The sequence below is a fragment of the Lissotriton helveticus genome, chromosome 6, assembly GCF_964261635.1.
Source record: "Lissotriton helveticus chromosome 6, aLisHel1.1, whole genome shotgun sequence".
In the NCBI taxonomy this organism is placed as follows: domain Eukaryota; kingdom Metazoa; phylum Chordata; class Amphibia; order Caudata; family Salamandridae; genus Lissotriton; species Lissotriton helveticus.
Window position 1 is genome coordinate 710743992 of NC_136067.1, and position 12271 is coordinate 710756262.

General features: G+C 42.0%; 1 protein-coding gene across 1 annotated transcript in view; it reads left to right on the forward strand.

Annotated features, from left to right (window-relative positions):
* ORC3 (origin recognition complex subunit 3) overlaps positions 1 to 12271 on the forward strand; it is a 308070-nt gene that overhangs the window by 64446 nt on the left and 231353 nt on the right. The window contains exons 5-7 of the mRNA XM_078648189.1: positions 4645 to 4749; positions 6591 to 6748; positions 11221 to 11357. Of these exons, the coding sequence (XP_078504315.1) occupies positions 4645 to 4749; positions 6591 to 6748; positions 11221 to 11357 (400 nt within the window). The remainder of the gene's footprint in view (positions 1 to 4644; positions 4750 to 6590; positions 6749 to 11220; positions 11358 to 12271) is intronic.

Sequence of the window (12271 nt, forward strand, 5' to 3'; positions counted from 1 at the left end):
AGCACTGTGTGAGTTTTGCACTGCAAAAGTTTTGCAACATGTGTTAAGGTGTCGGTAATCCAAAACTAGACGGTACGAATTGTCTGGTTTGGAGACCGGAAACAAAGGATTGTTCATTTGTGAGGTGCAAGTTTCAATCACCCCCTGGTATTCTAGCTGATCTAGTATTTCATTTACTTGTTTTTTAGCTTCTTGCTTAATTGGGTACTGCCTTTGTGCAGTAGGTTGTGATTTTAACTGGACTTTGTGAGGAGGAGAATCCTCATCCCATCCTACGTGATTTTTATATAAAGCAGGTGCTAAGGCCACTGCCCACTTTCTAGCAAGTGTGTATTTTTTATGAATCGGTATTTGATTCGAGAAGGCAGGCATAATTACTTCTTCGCCATGAGGGCACTCCCTGACAAACTCCGGTGGCCAGTCTTTTTCAGCTAGAAGGATGTCATAGCCCTTGGATAGGTTATCCCAAAATAGTCCCCTTATTTTCCTAGTCTTATCTCCCTCTATACGTAATGTTATCTCGTATATTTTGTGGGGCTTGCTAACTCTGGTATCTGCAGTTTCCACTTGAAGGTATTCATTCGTGTCCACTGTCTCCAGATGATTCATAAGGACTTTGCGAGCTATGCTCACCTCTGCTGCGCTGTCTAGCATTGTCTGAGCCCATTCTCCGTTTTTCAGTTGTGTCCTCAGTATTCTCGGCATTGTTAACTACCTTGATACTGGCTACCTTCTTTTTTGGAAATTGTGATTTCTTTTTCAGTTGAGCAGGTTCCTTGTCTTTGGACTTGGCGTGCTCTTCTGATCGTCCTCTTCTTTCCGATTTCTGCGAGGAATTCTGAAAAGATTGAGACGGACGTGTATCAATGTCTTGATATCTATCAGGTTTTTTAATATTATCCCTATTTCTAAGGTTATATCTATTCCCAGAGGGGTCACTCTGCGGTGACCTCTGTCTTTGGTTTGGAGATTTCTCTCTTCGCCTAGGAGACCTTCCTCTGGACTGGAATTTCTTTTCTTTAGGATTGGATTGTTTGTTTCCATCCCAGTTCTTTTTTGGTGAATTATTATTATTAAAAAATATTTTTTCTGGACTTGTAGTCAGTTGCGGTTTTACTGGTATTCCACCTAGACTATCTCTGCCTAGTTCTTCATAGGATTTTTCTATGATTCTGGCAATTTCAGCTGGTTGGTCTGCTATATCTGTCTCTTTTAACCTCTGGCGGATCGCCACGTTTGCTGCTTCACCTTTTATGTTGGCTAGTAATATAGCCGAAACCTGTTTGAAGTCTTTTAGTAATTTCATACCAAGAGTTAAAGCAGGTTCTGGACCGTATTCATCTTGAATTTGTTTTAGCACATCTGGTATCACCGAAATGGATGGGACACCGTGCGTTTTTGTGTAGATGGAAGCAAAGACCGTACCCCAAGTGTCACAGTCCTCAATGTGTGGTGCGATTCCCATTGGGAGACATATAGTCAGAATCCTGTGCTTTTCTAATGGGGTGGTGTCAGGAAACACCGCCTCTATTTGGGTGATTTTCTGTGCCAACCAGAATGGTATCTGTTCCCGTTTAGCTGGAACTTTACCTAGGCAGGATTGGATGTTCTGTGGTGTGATTTTATTTGTGTTCCCCTGGTGAGGGGTCAGCTGTGGAATTTTAATCGCTGGCTGAATTGTTGAAGTCCGCATTACATACTGAACTAATTGTCTGTGAATTTTTAGTAGTTGTTTTAGCTGTATTAATAGCTCTGGTGCAGTCATCTCGTCGATGTCTGGATGTGGTGTGTATCCGGCTAAGACCGGCCACGTTGCTCCTGGTCTTCCTAAAGGACCGAGCCTTGTAATGTGATTATTATGTTTTAGGGCGCCATCAAATAAGAGCAAATGCTCTTGGAATTTGAGTGGTACTTCCACCTCCTCGAAAGGAGTGTACGTTTCAGGAGGTTCCTCTACTTTGTAATAGTGGAAGTACTTTGTTACAGCATTTGCTGCTGGAAAATGTATCCATGTATAGTATACCTCTGTCTGCCGATATTCGTGTGCCTCAATTACGAATATGACTGTGCCACCTCTAGGTGTCAGTCCATTTTCTATAAGTTTTAAGGTTATAGATCTCCTTTTGGCGACCTGGATGAGTATTATATCCGGGTCTGCTGTTTGCATGGTAGCATCAGCATCTGCTATTTCAGTAGCTAATCTAATTGCCTCTCTTTCTCCATCACTGTCTCCCATTTTACTGACAGGATGGTATTATTTTTATTTGCAGATCAGGTTTCTTTATGGAAACAGAGATTAGGTGCACAATATTTTGGAACTGTTTTATCCTTCAACGTTGACTAGACCAAGAACCATACATAGGAGTTCCCTCCTGCGAGGTTTGGAGGATATAATAACCTTTCACCCACTCCAGACGTCTTTGGAGTATTTGGGAAAAGGGGTCTGAGTGAGAAAGCACGACTGAGTTACTCTAAATGTCTTACGTTAGTTTTATCGCCCTTTCCAAACACGTTGGGCGCCATGTAGTGTAGCTCCTATTTTCCCAATAGGCTCTGCGCATTGGAATAGTACCTACAGCAGTAAAGGCCTAGGCCAGACGTTAACTAGGTCTACTACTGTCGAAACTAGACTTAATTTTTGGGTTTGCCAGCTAAGCTCAGAGTTCGCTAGAAACTTTCTCGAATGTTCAAGGAAGGATGAACTCCCCTGATTAGACAAGAAGGGATTTAGTTTCTGACAACCATAGAACATGACAACTTTGCTCTCCCCTAATCAAGAGTCAATCTCGAGAGTCGTGTGAGCACAAGGCAATTATTTTACTCAGTCAGTACGTGCATTCTTAGTCTCATCAGAATGTAGAGAAAAGGAAGAGACGGGCGTGTTCAATAAAAGATGTTATTTATTGATCAGTCTCTTTTCTCGTACAAGAGAAATGGATCGATAGTATTGCAATACTTATAGTTAAGTAAAGTGCATACATTAGAAGCAATAGTATAAAATAATACTGTAAAAACATTGATATGGTTTCTGAGCCATATGATGTTTAAAATGATTAAAATATATTTACATACACATATACATTTGACTAAACGTACTCAACTGGTGTTTCTAAATACGCCTACCCCGTGTACCTGACCTAAGTCTAATGCGTGGGCGGGAATAGAAAGTTACAGTTTAAGTTTAAGTTTGTTTTTGCCAAGTGAATAACTAAAGAATTCTCTAGGAGGGGTTATTCAGTTCTGTACCTGGAATTTAGGATGAATGAGGAATGGTATCTCTTTCTCTGCTCTCGATATTCCAGGCTGCCTGCGAGGGCTGCCCAGAAGCGCCGGTGCTGGGTCTCTCGGCTTGAGATAGCAGCGCGTCTCTCAGCGCGTCAGGAAGGCGGGGCTGCTGCCTGCGGGGTCTGCTTCTGCTCTCGGCTTCGGCAAGTATGGCTGCTCCGTCTTGTCACCACGCGTGTGTTTGCATAGGGCAAGGTCGGCAATATTTATACCTTAAAGGTGCCGAGATTGACGTAAGGATGGACATAGGTACGTCAATAAAGATGTCATACGACTTGCTCGTTAGCACATTCTTTTGCAAAAGTTCTCTGTGAAATCAAAACAATGGCCGCACGGATTATCCAGGTTGTCATAGGTTTGATTTGTTATGAGAACGTCGTATGCCTTATCAGGGGCTGGAGGAATATCGCTTGTCTAATTAGATCTCAAGCGTTATGACCTAATCAGATAACAAGTTCCTGTGCCGTAGTGTGACTGCGTCAGATAACGGTATCTGCATCATGGGGGATTTCTTGCCTCATGGGCTGACTGTTAGTTAACTAGCTAGTAAGTTTAACCAGAATAGGGTCAGGAATAGGGGGATCGAATCAGAACCTATAGAAATACACGACAGGTGAACTGCTGTCAAAACCTTCCATCTTCCATTCATTTTGTACCTTAATGGGGACCACCAGTACAAAAATGATCGCTGGGACGGCAGTCGTATCTAAATTTGATAGATTCTACTCCATCTATCAAAGTCTACATTGGGCCCTTAGTTGTTAAATTCACTTGACAACCTTTAACTTAGAACAAATACTGGCAAATACAGCGTGTCTCCGTTTTTTTTCTAATCAGGCCATGGGTAAGCCAATAGGTTTAGTTTTTTATTGGGGCAAGTCATTGGTAATAGTGGATAACTTTGTGCGTTGCTCCCAGCTGTTCCAGAAAGAAGGTATTTTGATTAAGCTACCGCTTTGTCTACAATAATGTGGAAGATGGGAGTTGGGCCCATTTACTGAACAGTGCTATTAGTTGAGTTGAACATTACCCTCAAAGAAGAGTTCTGAAAAATGGAGTCAAGATGAAGTTTGTATTGTAAGTGGTGTACTTAAAAGGCATAAAAAGAAAACTATTTCACAGATACTTTTAACAGTGGCCATATAGTTTTTGATGCGTTTGTAAGAAGGCTTATGCATGTGCACACCTTTACTTCATGAAAAAAAGATTGCAAATCCAAGAACATGTTGTCATCACAGGGAACTAAACTAATGGATCTAGCATTAATGTGCAAATGTATGCAAACAGCATAGAGTACTCTAAAAAAGCATAATTGTTTTTTTTTCCAAGCATTCACCCAACTTATTTTCTTTCCAAAAGGTGTGAACGTAACTGACCATGATGTTACATTTAAGAGCCTTTCAGATGTCCTTCAGGAGAGTGTTACTCCATATGTAGCTTCATTGCATTCAAAAGAATGTCCTGGTGAGTTCCCTTGCAAGTTGGACATTGACCAAAAAGAATATTAAATAAGATGTGCTTTATGTGAGAAATTCACTTTTACCCCTGTGACTTATTCATATGGAAAGCTAGTGATTTAAAAGTAATGGCGTGGCTGAATGATCCTGGAAGGGGAAGCGGTCCACTGTGTATTATACCTACAGTGCTAAATAGTGAGCAGAAGCTTGTCGTATTGGTCTTACAAATGTCATTATTATGTGGACATTTTTTTGAAATCTCTGGCAGTTTATGTGAGTATTGCATGTAAACAGTTTTCAGCGCAGCTTGCTTGTGAACTACGTCCTTGTCTTGTCCAACCTTGTGTAGTGTTCTCTCTAGTCTGATGCTTGTGAAAAAGCTGGTAGAACACACCTGTGCAGTATTCCCACTTATTCAATCCACTGATAGCAAAACTGCATACAGTATTTTCTTTGGACTAAATGTTTGTGGCTGTCCTTGATTTTTACAGTTTATTCTTTACACTTTATAACACAATATGTGTATTGGAGCACTGTAGACTTGGGTGTCAGGGATCTGTAATAGTCTTCAAGTGAGAGAGAAATGTCTTGGACATAAGAGACCTGGTACTCATTCTGGTACAAATTCCAGAAAGATCCCAACCAACCAATCAATAAATCTGTCCCCTCTCTACCTGGATAGTTCTAGTCCTACATTCTGATCTGATGTTATCAGTACTGAGAAAGGCCTCCAGGTAGCCTACAAGTTTCTGCATTCAGGCACTTGATAGATGTGTGGACTGTTCTCATGGTAATGCTGAAGATACTGAAATCCCTGTTCACAAAAAAATACAGATACATCTGTTGGCCAAGTTGGATCAGTTGGAGAGCATATTCAAACCCTCATTTGCTTAACCAAGCACCGTTTCACTATCCTGTTCCTGTGATGTGTATATTGTTGAGGAAAGGAGCCTCAGCTGGTAACCCTTGAGGGCATGGAGTATGACATAATAACTGGGACATTAGCACATATTTGTACCCCTTACCTAGAAAGTACAACCTCTCTAATTATTCTCTCTGACTTAGATAGGACGACTTCGAGCCCAAATATTGACCTCCTCTGATGTATCCTCTGCACCACATACTGTTAACGTAACTCTGATATAGTTTCTGCATGTGGTGGCTTTTGAGCACATTTAAACTTCACTAGCAGTGGTACCTGGCTTAACCCCTTTTTCATTTTGTGAATGGAAATACACTTCGGGGTCTGAGGGTGGCTTCTTACTTAGTTGGGATATGTGCACCACGTTGACATACCACCTTTCAAATACTTGAGGGATTTTGGCAGCTGGTTGTTCATCTCTACAAATTAAAAGTTTTACTGTAAGGTGATGAATGTCAGGGTTGATAAGAACTCCAACTACATGACCCCTCACAGTGCCTGAATACCCTCTTGGGTCATTAGTGCGACATGCAAATCAACATAACTGAACATTATTGATTTGGTAGACACGAGTACAATATCACCCATCATCTGCCAAACCAACTCCACAATCGCTTTGTATTTTAGAAATGCTGATTGATTTATTGAGCTCATTGGATCACGTTTGAAAAATATGTTAACGGAATAATGGCGCTCACTCCGATGGTTATGTGCAAAATACATGGATGCTGAGGGCAGACTGGGATTGCTGTGCCTTTTGAAACCCCATAGATTATTCTTGGGCTAAGAGCTGGGCTGTATAGCTTCCCTCAGCCTGTGCCAGACCTTTGTTTCCTTTACTAGCTCTTACCTTAGCATTAACATACATTTTATGCAGGATATTTTCTTCAGAAATTAATCCTATTGGGTTGTTTTTTACTTGAAAGGTATTGGCCAAATGGTGCAGAAGCTTTTGGTGCAGCTGATGGGGCAAAATGTGAATGTGGACTATGATGAAGATGATGATGATCAAGTTCAAGTAACCCGTAAGAGGACGCACTGTTCTATGGCCTCTCTGTCTGGATGGTACCAGTCAGTAACCAAGGTATGTTGAAGGATTTGTCAAAATAACCATTATATATTTCCCATGCCTCAAACATAAATTTAAACCGGTGCTGAGGTTCAATCCTGGTGATGAAAAAGTATTATACTCAATTTATTGCACATAGGTTTTTAACATTTTATATACCACAGTTTGTTGATGCAGCAGTATTTCTAATTTCGGCGATCTTGATCATTGACAGATTTTCTATGCATTCCAATACCACAGTAGTAATTTTAGAATGGTGGAACTCTTGCAACTCTACTTTCTAATTTTCATGTTCTATCTGTAATCTGAGTAAGTGACCCACAGGGAAGATGCATTCATGTGCTCCTGAATGTATGAGAATGAACTGACAGTATTTTGTTGTTACTGATGTAAATATCCATTCACTGTTTTGTTCAAAATACTTAAAGGTTGGACACTGCGTTCCGCTCCTGAAAAATTCTGATACTGAAATGTCAGTTTTAAGTCCATTACAGATCCCAGCCCTGCCCTTTGAGTCCCCTATCAGCCCCATTTCCTTCTGAGATCCAGCCAGGCCCCTTTCTTGTGAACTATCACTGTATCAAAGAACAACCTTTTGAAGTGTAAAGGGGAGTCTCTATTTCCCTTCCTCATGTGTGTCCCACCCAGTTCACAGAAACCTGGGGGAGAGTAGGTTCTTCTAGTCCTCATGTTTTTACCAGGCAGGCCCGGGCTTCCAAAAATGGAACCCAGGGTCCCCCATGTAATTTACCGTTGCAGGCACACTTACTCTGTGTACATTCACAGCACTCTTACTGTACAACACTTCTACCTCCATACATTGTTCCATTATAGGCACACATACATCCAGCACACACATTCAGCATGTGCACACTGATCAATACTGTAGCTTGTCTGTATTTTACTGTGGTGCGCTATTTACAGACGCTCTACTAGCACACACACCATGTACGCGCTGCCCAACACTTCACGCTTCATGTATTGTACTTCACACAAACACACATACAGCACATGCTTTCATTGCACAGCTCTACATCTCTCATGTAATGTATTCCTTGCATATACCTAGTACATGCACTAACCGCACATATACTGCACAGTACTGCTCTACTCCTGTACTATACCCTTCCCAGGCAAACATGCATCCAGCGCTGTCATTACTCCTGTGCTGCGCAGAACTCCACATCTACCTGATGTAGGCCAACGGTGAGTTAAGCACGCAGCAGCTCAATTTTAGATGAGTAAGCCTGTAGGCCTCACCCCAGTGACACAATTAAAAAGGCCTGTTCACTTCCAGTGATCACTACACGGTATGCTGCCACCACCACCACCACCACATACGCGGTTGCTAACTCGCAATGCACACGGGCGATGGCCCATTTGGCATGGCGATTTTCACGGTGGCATACCGGTGTCGATGACTTAAATATGCACACAGGCAACAATTTGATGAGTGGAACGAAGTTTGCTGCTCACTTCACGGCGGTCCTCCTCTGGCATATGGGGGTCACAGACGTAACCCTGCACATAGGCAATGACTCGATCGGTGTAGCGGCCAACTACTCGCACCTCGCTACAGCGATGCACTCTCCAGAATACCATTCACAGGCACACATACACCCAGCACATGCATATAACACACACACTGCAAAGCAATACATACTAACCTAATGTAGGCCAATGGTGAGTTGAGCACACCGTAGCAGAACTTTAGATGAGTAAGCCTATATGACTCACTCCAGTGACTCAGCTAAAAAGAACTGTTCTCTTCCAGTGATCACTACACGGTATGCTACCTCCACTGCGACCGTGCTGCTAAATGCCTGGCAAAGGCAGTAGCCTTGTCTGCCACCACCCTCAACCACTGCTACCCACACCTCACTGAGTTGAAGGACCAGGGTATATCCAAAGTCCTCATGCTGTAGGGGCAGCAGATTGTCTGTCACAAACTTGCACCACTCATTAAAACCAATGCTCTGCACCTCTTTTAAGTCTACTTTGTTGTAGTGGATTTTGTCAGTGTGGTATGCAGAAGGGACTTTAAGTGGTCAGATACACAGTGTATCAGCTCTAGTTTGTGTGGTTTTGCGCAGTCACCCAAGGTCTAAGCAACGCAACGCAAAGAAAAGATGAAGACCGTATCGTAGCATCTTTATGTCGCTGGTACATCTTTGTATGTGTACTTCCAGTGGAATTCTGAAAATATAGTTTCCTTTCAATAGGTTTTGACTCTTGTCATAACTTTGATGCTGGTAAGGTCTTCAACTGTGGTTGCCAAATGGCCAGTGGTCTTTGCCACAATTTCTTTCAATATCTACAGTTCTTGTAATGGTCTACCTGTTTAGTGGAGTTTTCACATCCTGAAGAGAGGGAAGTAATCTGAGCTGGTCTAACCATCCCCTTTTATGACTATGTGACATTGCCCCACTGTGAAGAGCTTGAGGTTGCTTCAAAAATCTCCCTGATGATTCCTGCCTAGCCAAAATGGTATTTTCTCAACCTGGAGCCTGGTTTTCCCATTAGTGAAAATAGAGGTTTCTGATACTCTACTTCCCTCCCTTCTCATGCCACAGCAAACATCAAGTTCTTGAATAGCATTTCAATAAACTGGATTCCAGATCACATTTGGAGGGTTAGTTGAAAATTAACTTTAGAAGTATGTAGTACAAACTTACTTTTGGAAACTACTTAAAGAAAAATCGAATTATATTGATCAAACATGAAGTTGCACAGTTGTTTCCACTAGAAGAATTGGCCGAGCACGGTTCTGCAAAACCTATGGGAATAATTCTCCAGTGACAGGGTGAAGTACCAAAGGTGTTTTTCAATTAAAACAAATTAAAATGAATTTAGGGTGAGTGATCAGCTTGCCTGTTGAAGCAGTGTCAGAAAATTGAACCAGCATCAGACCACCTGCAGTTAGGTGGCTGCAACAAGTTAGGAAACCAGTAATATTCACTACATTCACATTGTTTTCAGGTCGGCTGTGGGCGATCGCCAGGGGCTGTCGGTGCAATTAGAACTTACACCTGCTTCAGTGGACTTCGTTTCAAGTCATGTCACTGAAAACACAAGCCACCTGTCACAGATCAAAATTGGTACAGTTGGTTTAGGTGTAGCTCAGGGCTGATAAAGTCCTCACGTATCCCCAGTAACTGTTTGGCTAGTTTTTCTAAGAGCGCTTGAAACTGGAAGGGAGTCTCTCAGATTCCTAAATGAAGAAGTAGGGGTAATTTTGTCCACTTTGCAATCACGACCATCTGTTCCCACTGAACTCATGATGTTGATTATTGGTATTTGATGCTTCTCTACCCGAAGTCTGCTGGGCACGGCGAGGAACAAGCTAAGTGGGCTATGGGAGAAGGCTCAGAGGAAAGGGATACTGAGCGTAGGTCCTGCTCCCAGAGCCCCTTGAGCTCTTTGGGTATAGGTCTTGAGACTAGGGCTTGACCAAAGGTATCTAGTATCAAATGCCTTCTGCATACGGCGATGGCCATGGTGTTTGGGCCCTAGGGTTCTGAGACACAGGCCTAGGTGCAGGACCTGGCCATAGTCCTGCACTTCTGTGTCCAGTAGCAGATGGCAGCATACTGTACACTAGCTCTCCTCTGTCTTAGAGCCTGCTGCTCTATGTATGGCCTGCAGGTGTTCATTGTAAGTGAGACATCTAAGAAGCATTATCTGTGCACCACCTCCTGTAAATGTGCATACTTTGATCCACCTCTATCATACCTTGCAGTTACTGAAGTCTTGCTCTTATGGATGAGATAGGAGTAAACATGTAATGTGCGTGTTAAAACCAGTAGTACTGTCCCACTCATTTATTCCTAAATTCCCTCTCCATTTTACTCAGGTTTCTGTAATAAAACTTTACTGTTATTTACAGTACCTCATGCCCAAGATATTCCTGCTAAAGAAATTGTTCTCCATAATATGCTGCCCAAGGTCCATAGTGCATCAAATACCAATGGTGTACAAATAGAGGTTCTGGCAGTAGCACTGTGTGTTGGGCTCACACTCCTGCAATAGCTCCATAGAATATGTAGACCGTGTTCCTAAGGCTTGTAAATGTTGGCAAACTACCTGGGCGCTAATCAGGCTATGCCCTTTCGTCATGTGATCCGATTAGCTTGCCACCATCTTGTAGTTGATATTCTGTGAGACTACCAAGGAAAGAAGAAGCCATCTTTTGATTTACACTAAAGTGATGATATACATAGTGATTTTATTGTGGGCATCAACACTGTTGCAGACTGGTAACATTACAACTGGTCCTTAGTAGGAAAGCAACACAGATGAGAGTTGGCATGATACGTGGGTGAGTGACGGGTAGATGCACTTACTGTGGGAAAACAGCACTACAATTATTGGTCAAGTTTATTTTTAATGATTATAAACACTACTGAATGTTTTGTTTGTCATTGGCTACAAAACTGCCTTTTCATCTAGTCTCTTTGTGTTTCTGTGTCCCTAATGTGTCTTTCAAGAAAGAGAAGCCTTTAACTCCAAGCAAGAAAAGGGCGTCCTCTTCCCGATATTGGCATTCTCCCCCAGTCGTAGTGATTATTAAGGATTTGGAAAGTTTCTCAGCTAAAGTACTACAGGATTTCATCATAATTATCAGGTAATGTTGAGTGTTTTGATAGTTCAATTTAATGCAACTAGTGGAAAACCTGTGAGTAGTTTTCAAGTAACTACATGGTTGAAGTTGAAAGACACGTCACATCCCACCAAAGTTTAATTTCTCAGTATGTATTTTTCCTTCAGTCCTTTAGAGTTCCTTGTTAAGTAGTTTTCTCCCTCCTGTGTAAAAAAGAAATCATTGAAGTTTAATTTTAACATTTTTGTGTTCCAAATAAGTGTACCAAGAGAAAATATGCTTTCTTCTCCAGGGATTATAATTCATAGTTGTAAACATGGAGTTTCTTCCTATGCACTGCAATCTGAGAATGCTTACATTAATGAGAGAGTTCTCTTTCAAAATTATTTTCTTTATAATTGTTGGTCGTATAAATTAGCATTTCTTCAAACCAAATTATAATAAACATTAGACATACCTAAACATCAGGCTGAACATCCCTTTCTTTTTCTTTTTCATTTCCTCTTTTAAACTGGTAAACAATAACAAGCCATCAGCACCGAAAGGCATCACCCTAAATAGTGGCACCTATTTGTCAAAACAAGGGTTCAGACCTTCTGTCTCACACCTGTAGAAGCAGTCTACCCATTGCCTACTTTGTGCAGAGGGTTGCCAGTGGAACTTTGTTGTGCTTGGGGCAAAACTGGAAGGGTACATTCTCCATAACCCACCCAAGGAGTAATTCTCATATGACCTGGCGTAGAGAGAAACCTTCTGGTCCCAGTTGAGATTGAGCCATTGTTCATTGTAGGTAGGGGGTCTGCTGAAGTTGTAGAGGATGATTCCAGTCACTGGAGTTGAACAACTGCTAGAAGTAACTCAGCCCCTGAGCCTCAGTCCTGGAGCCCCAAAAGCATGCCTGAGCCCCCTAGCAGAAAAGAATAATCTGAGATGGTGTC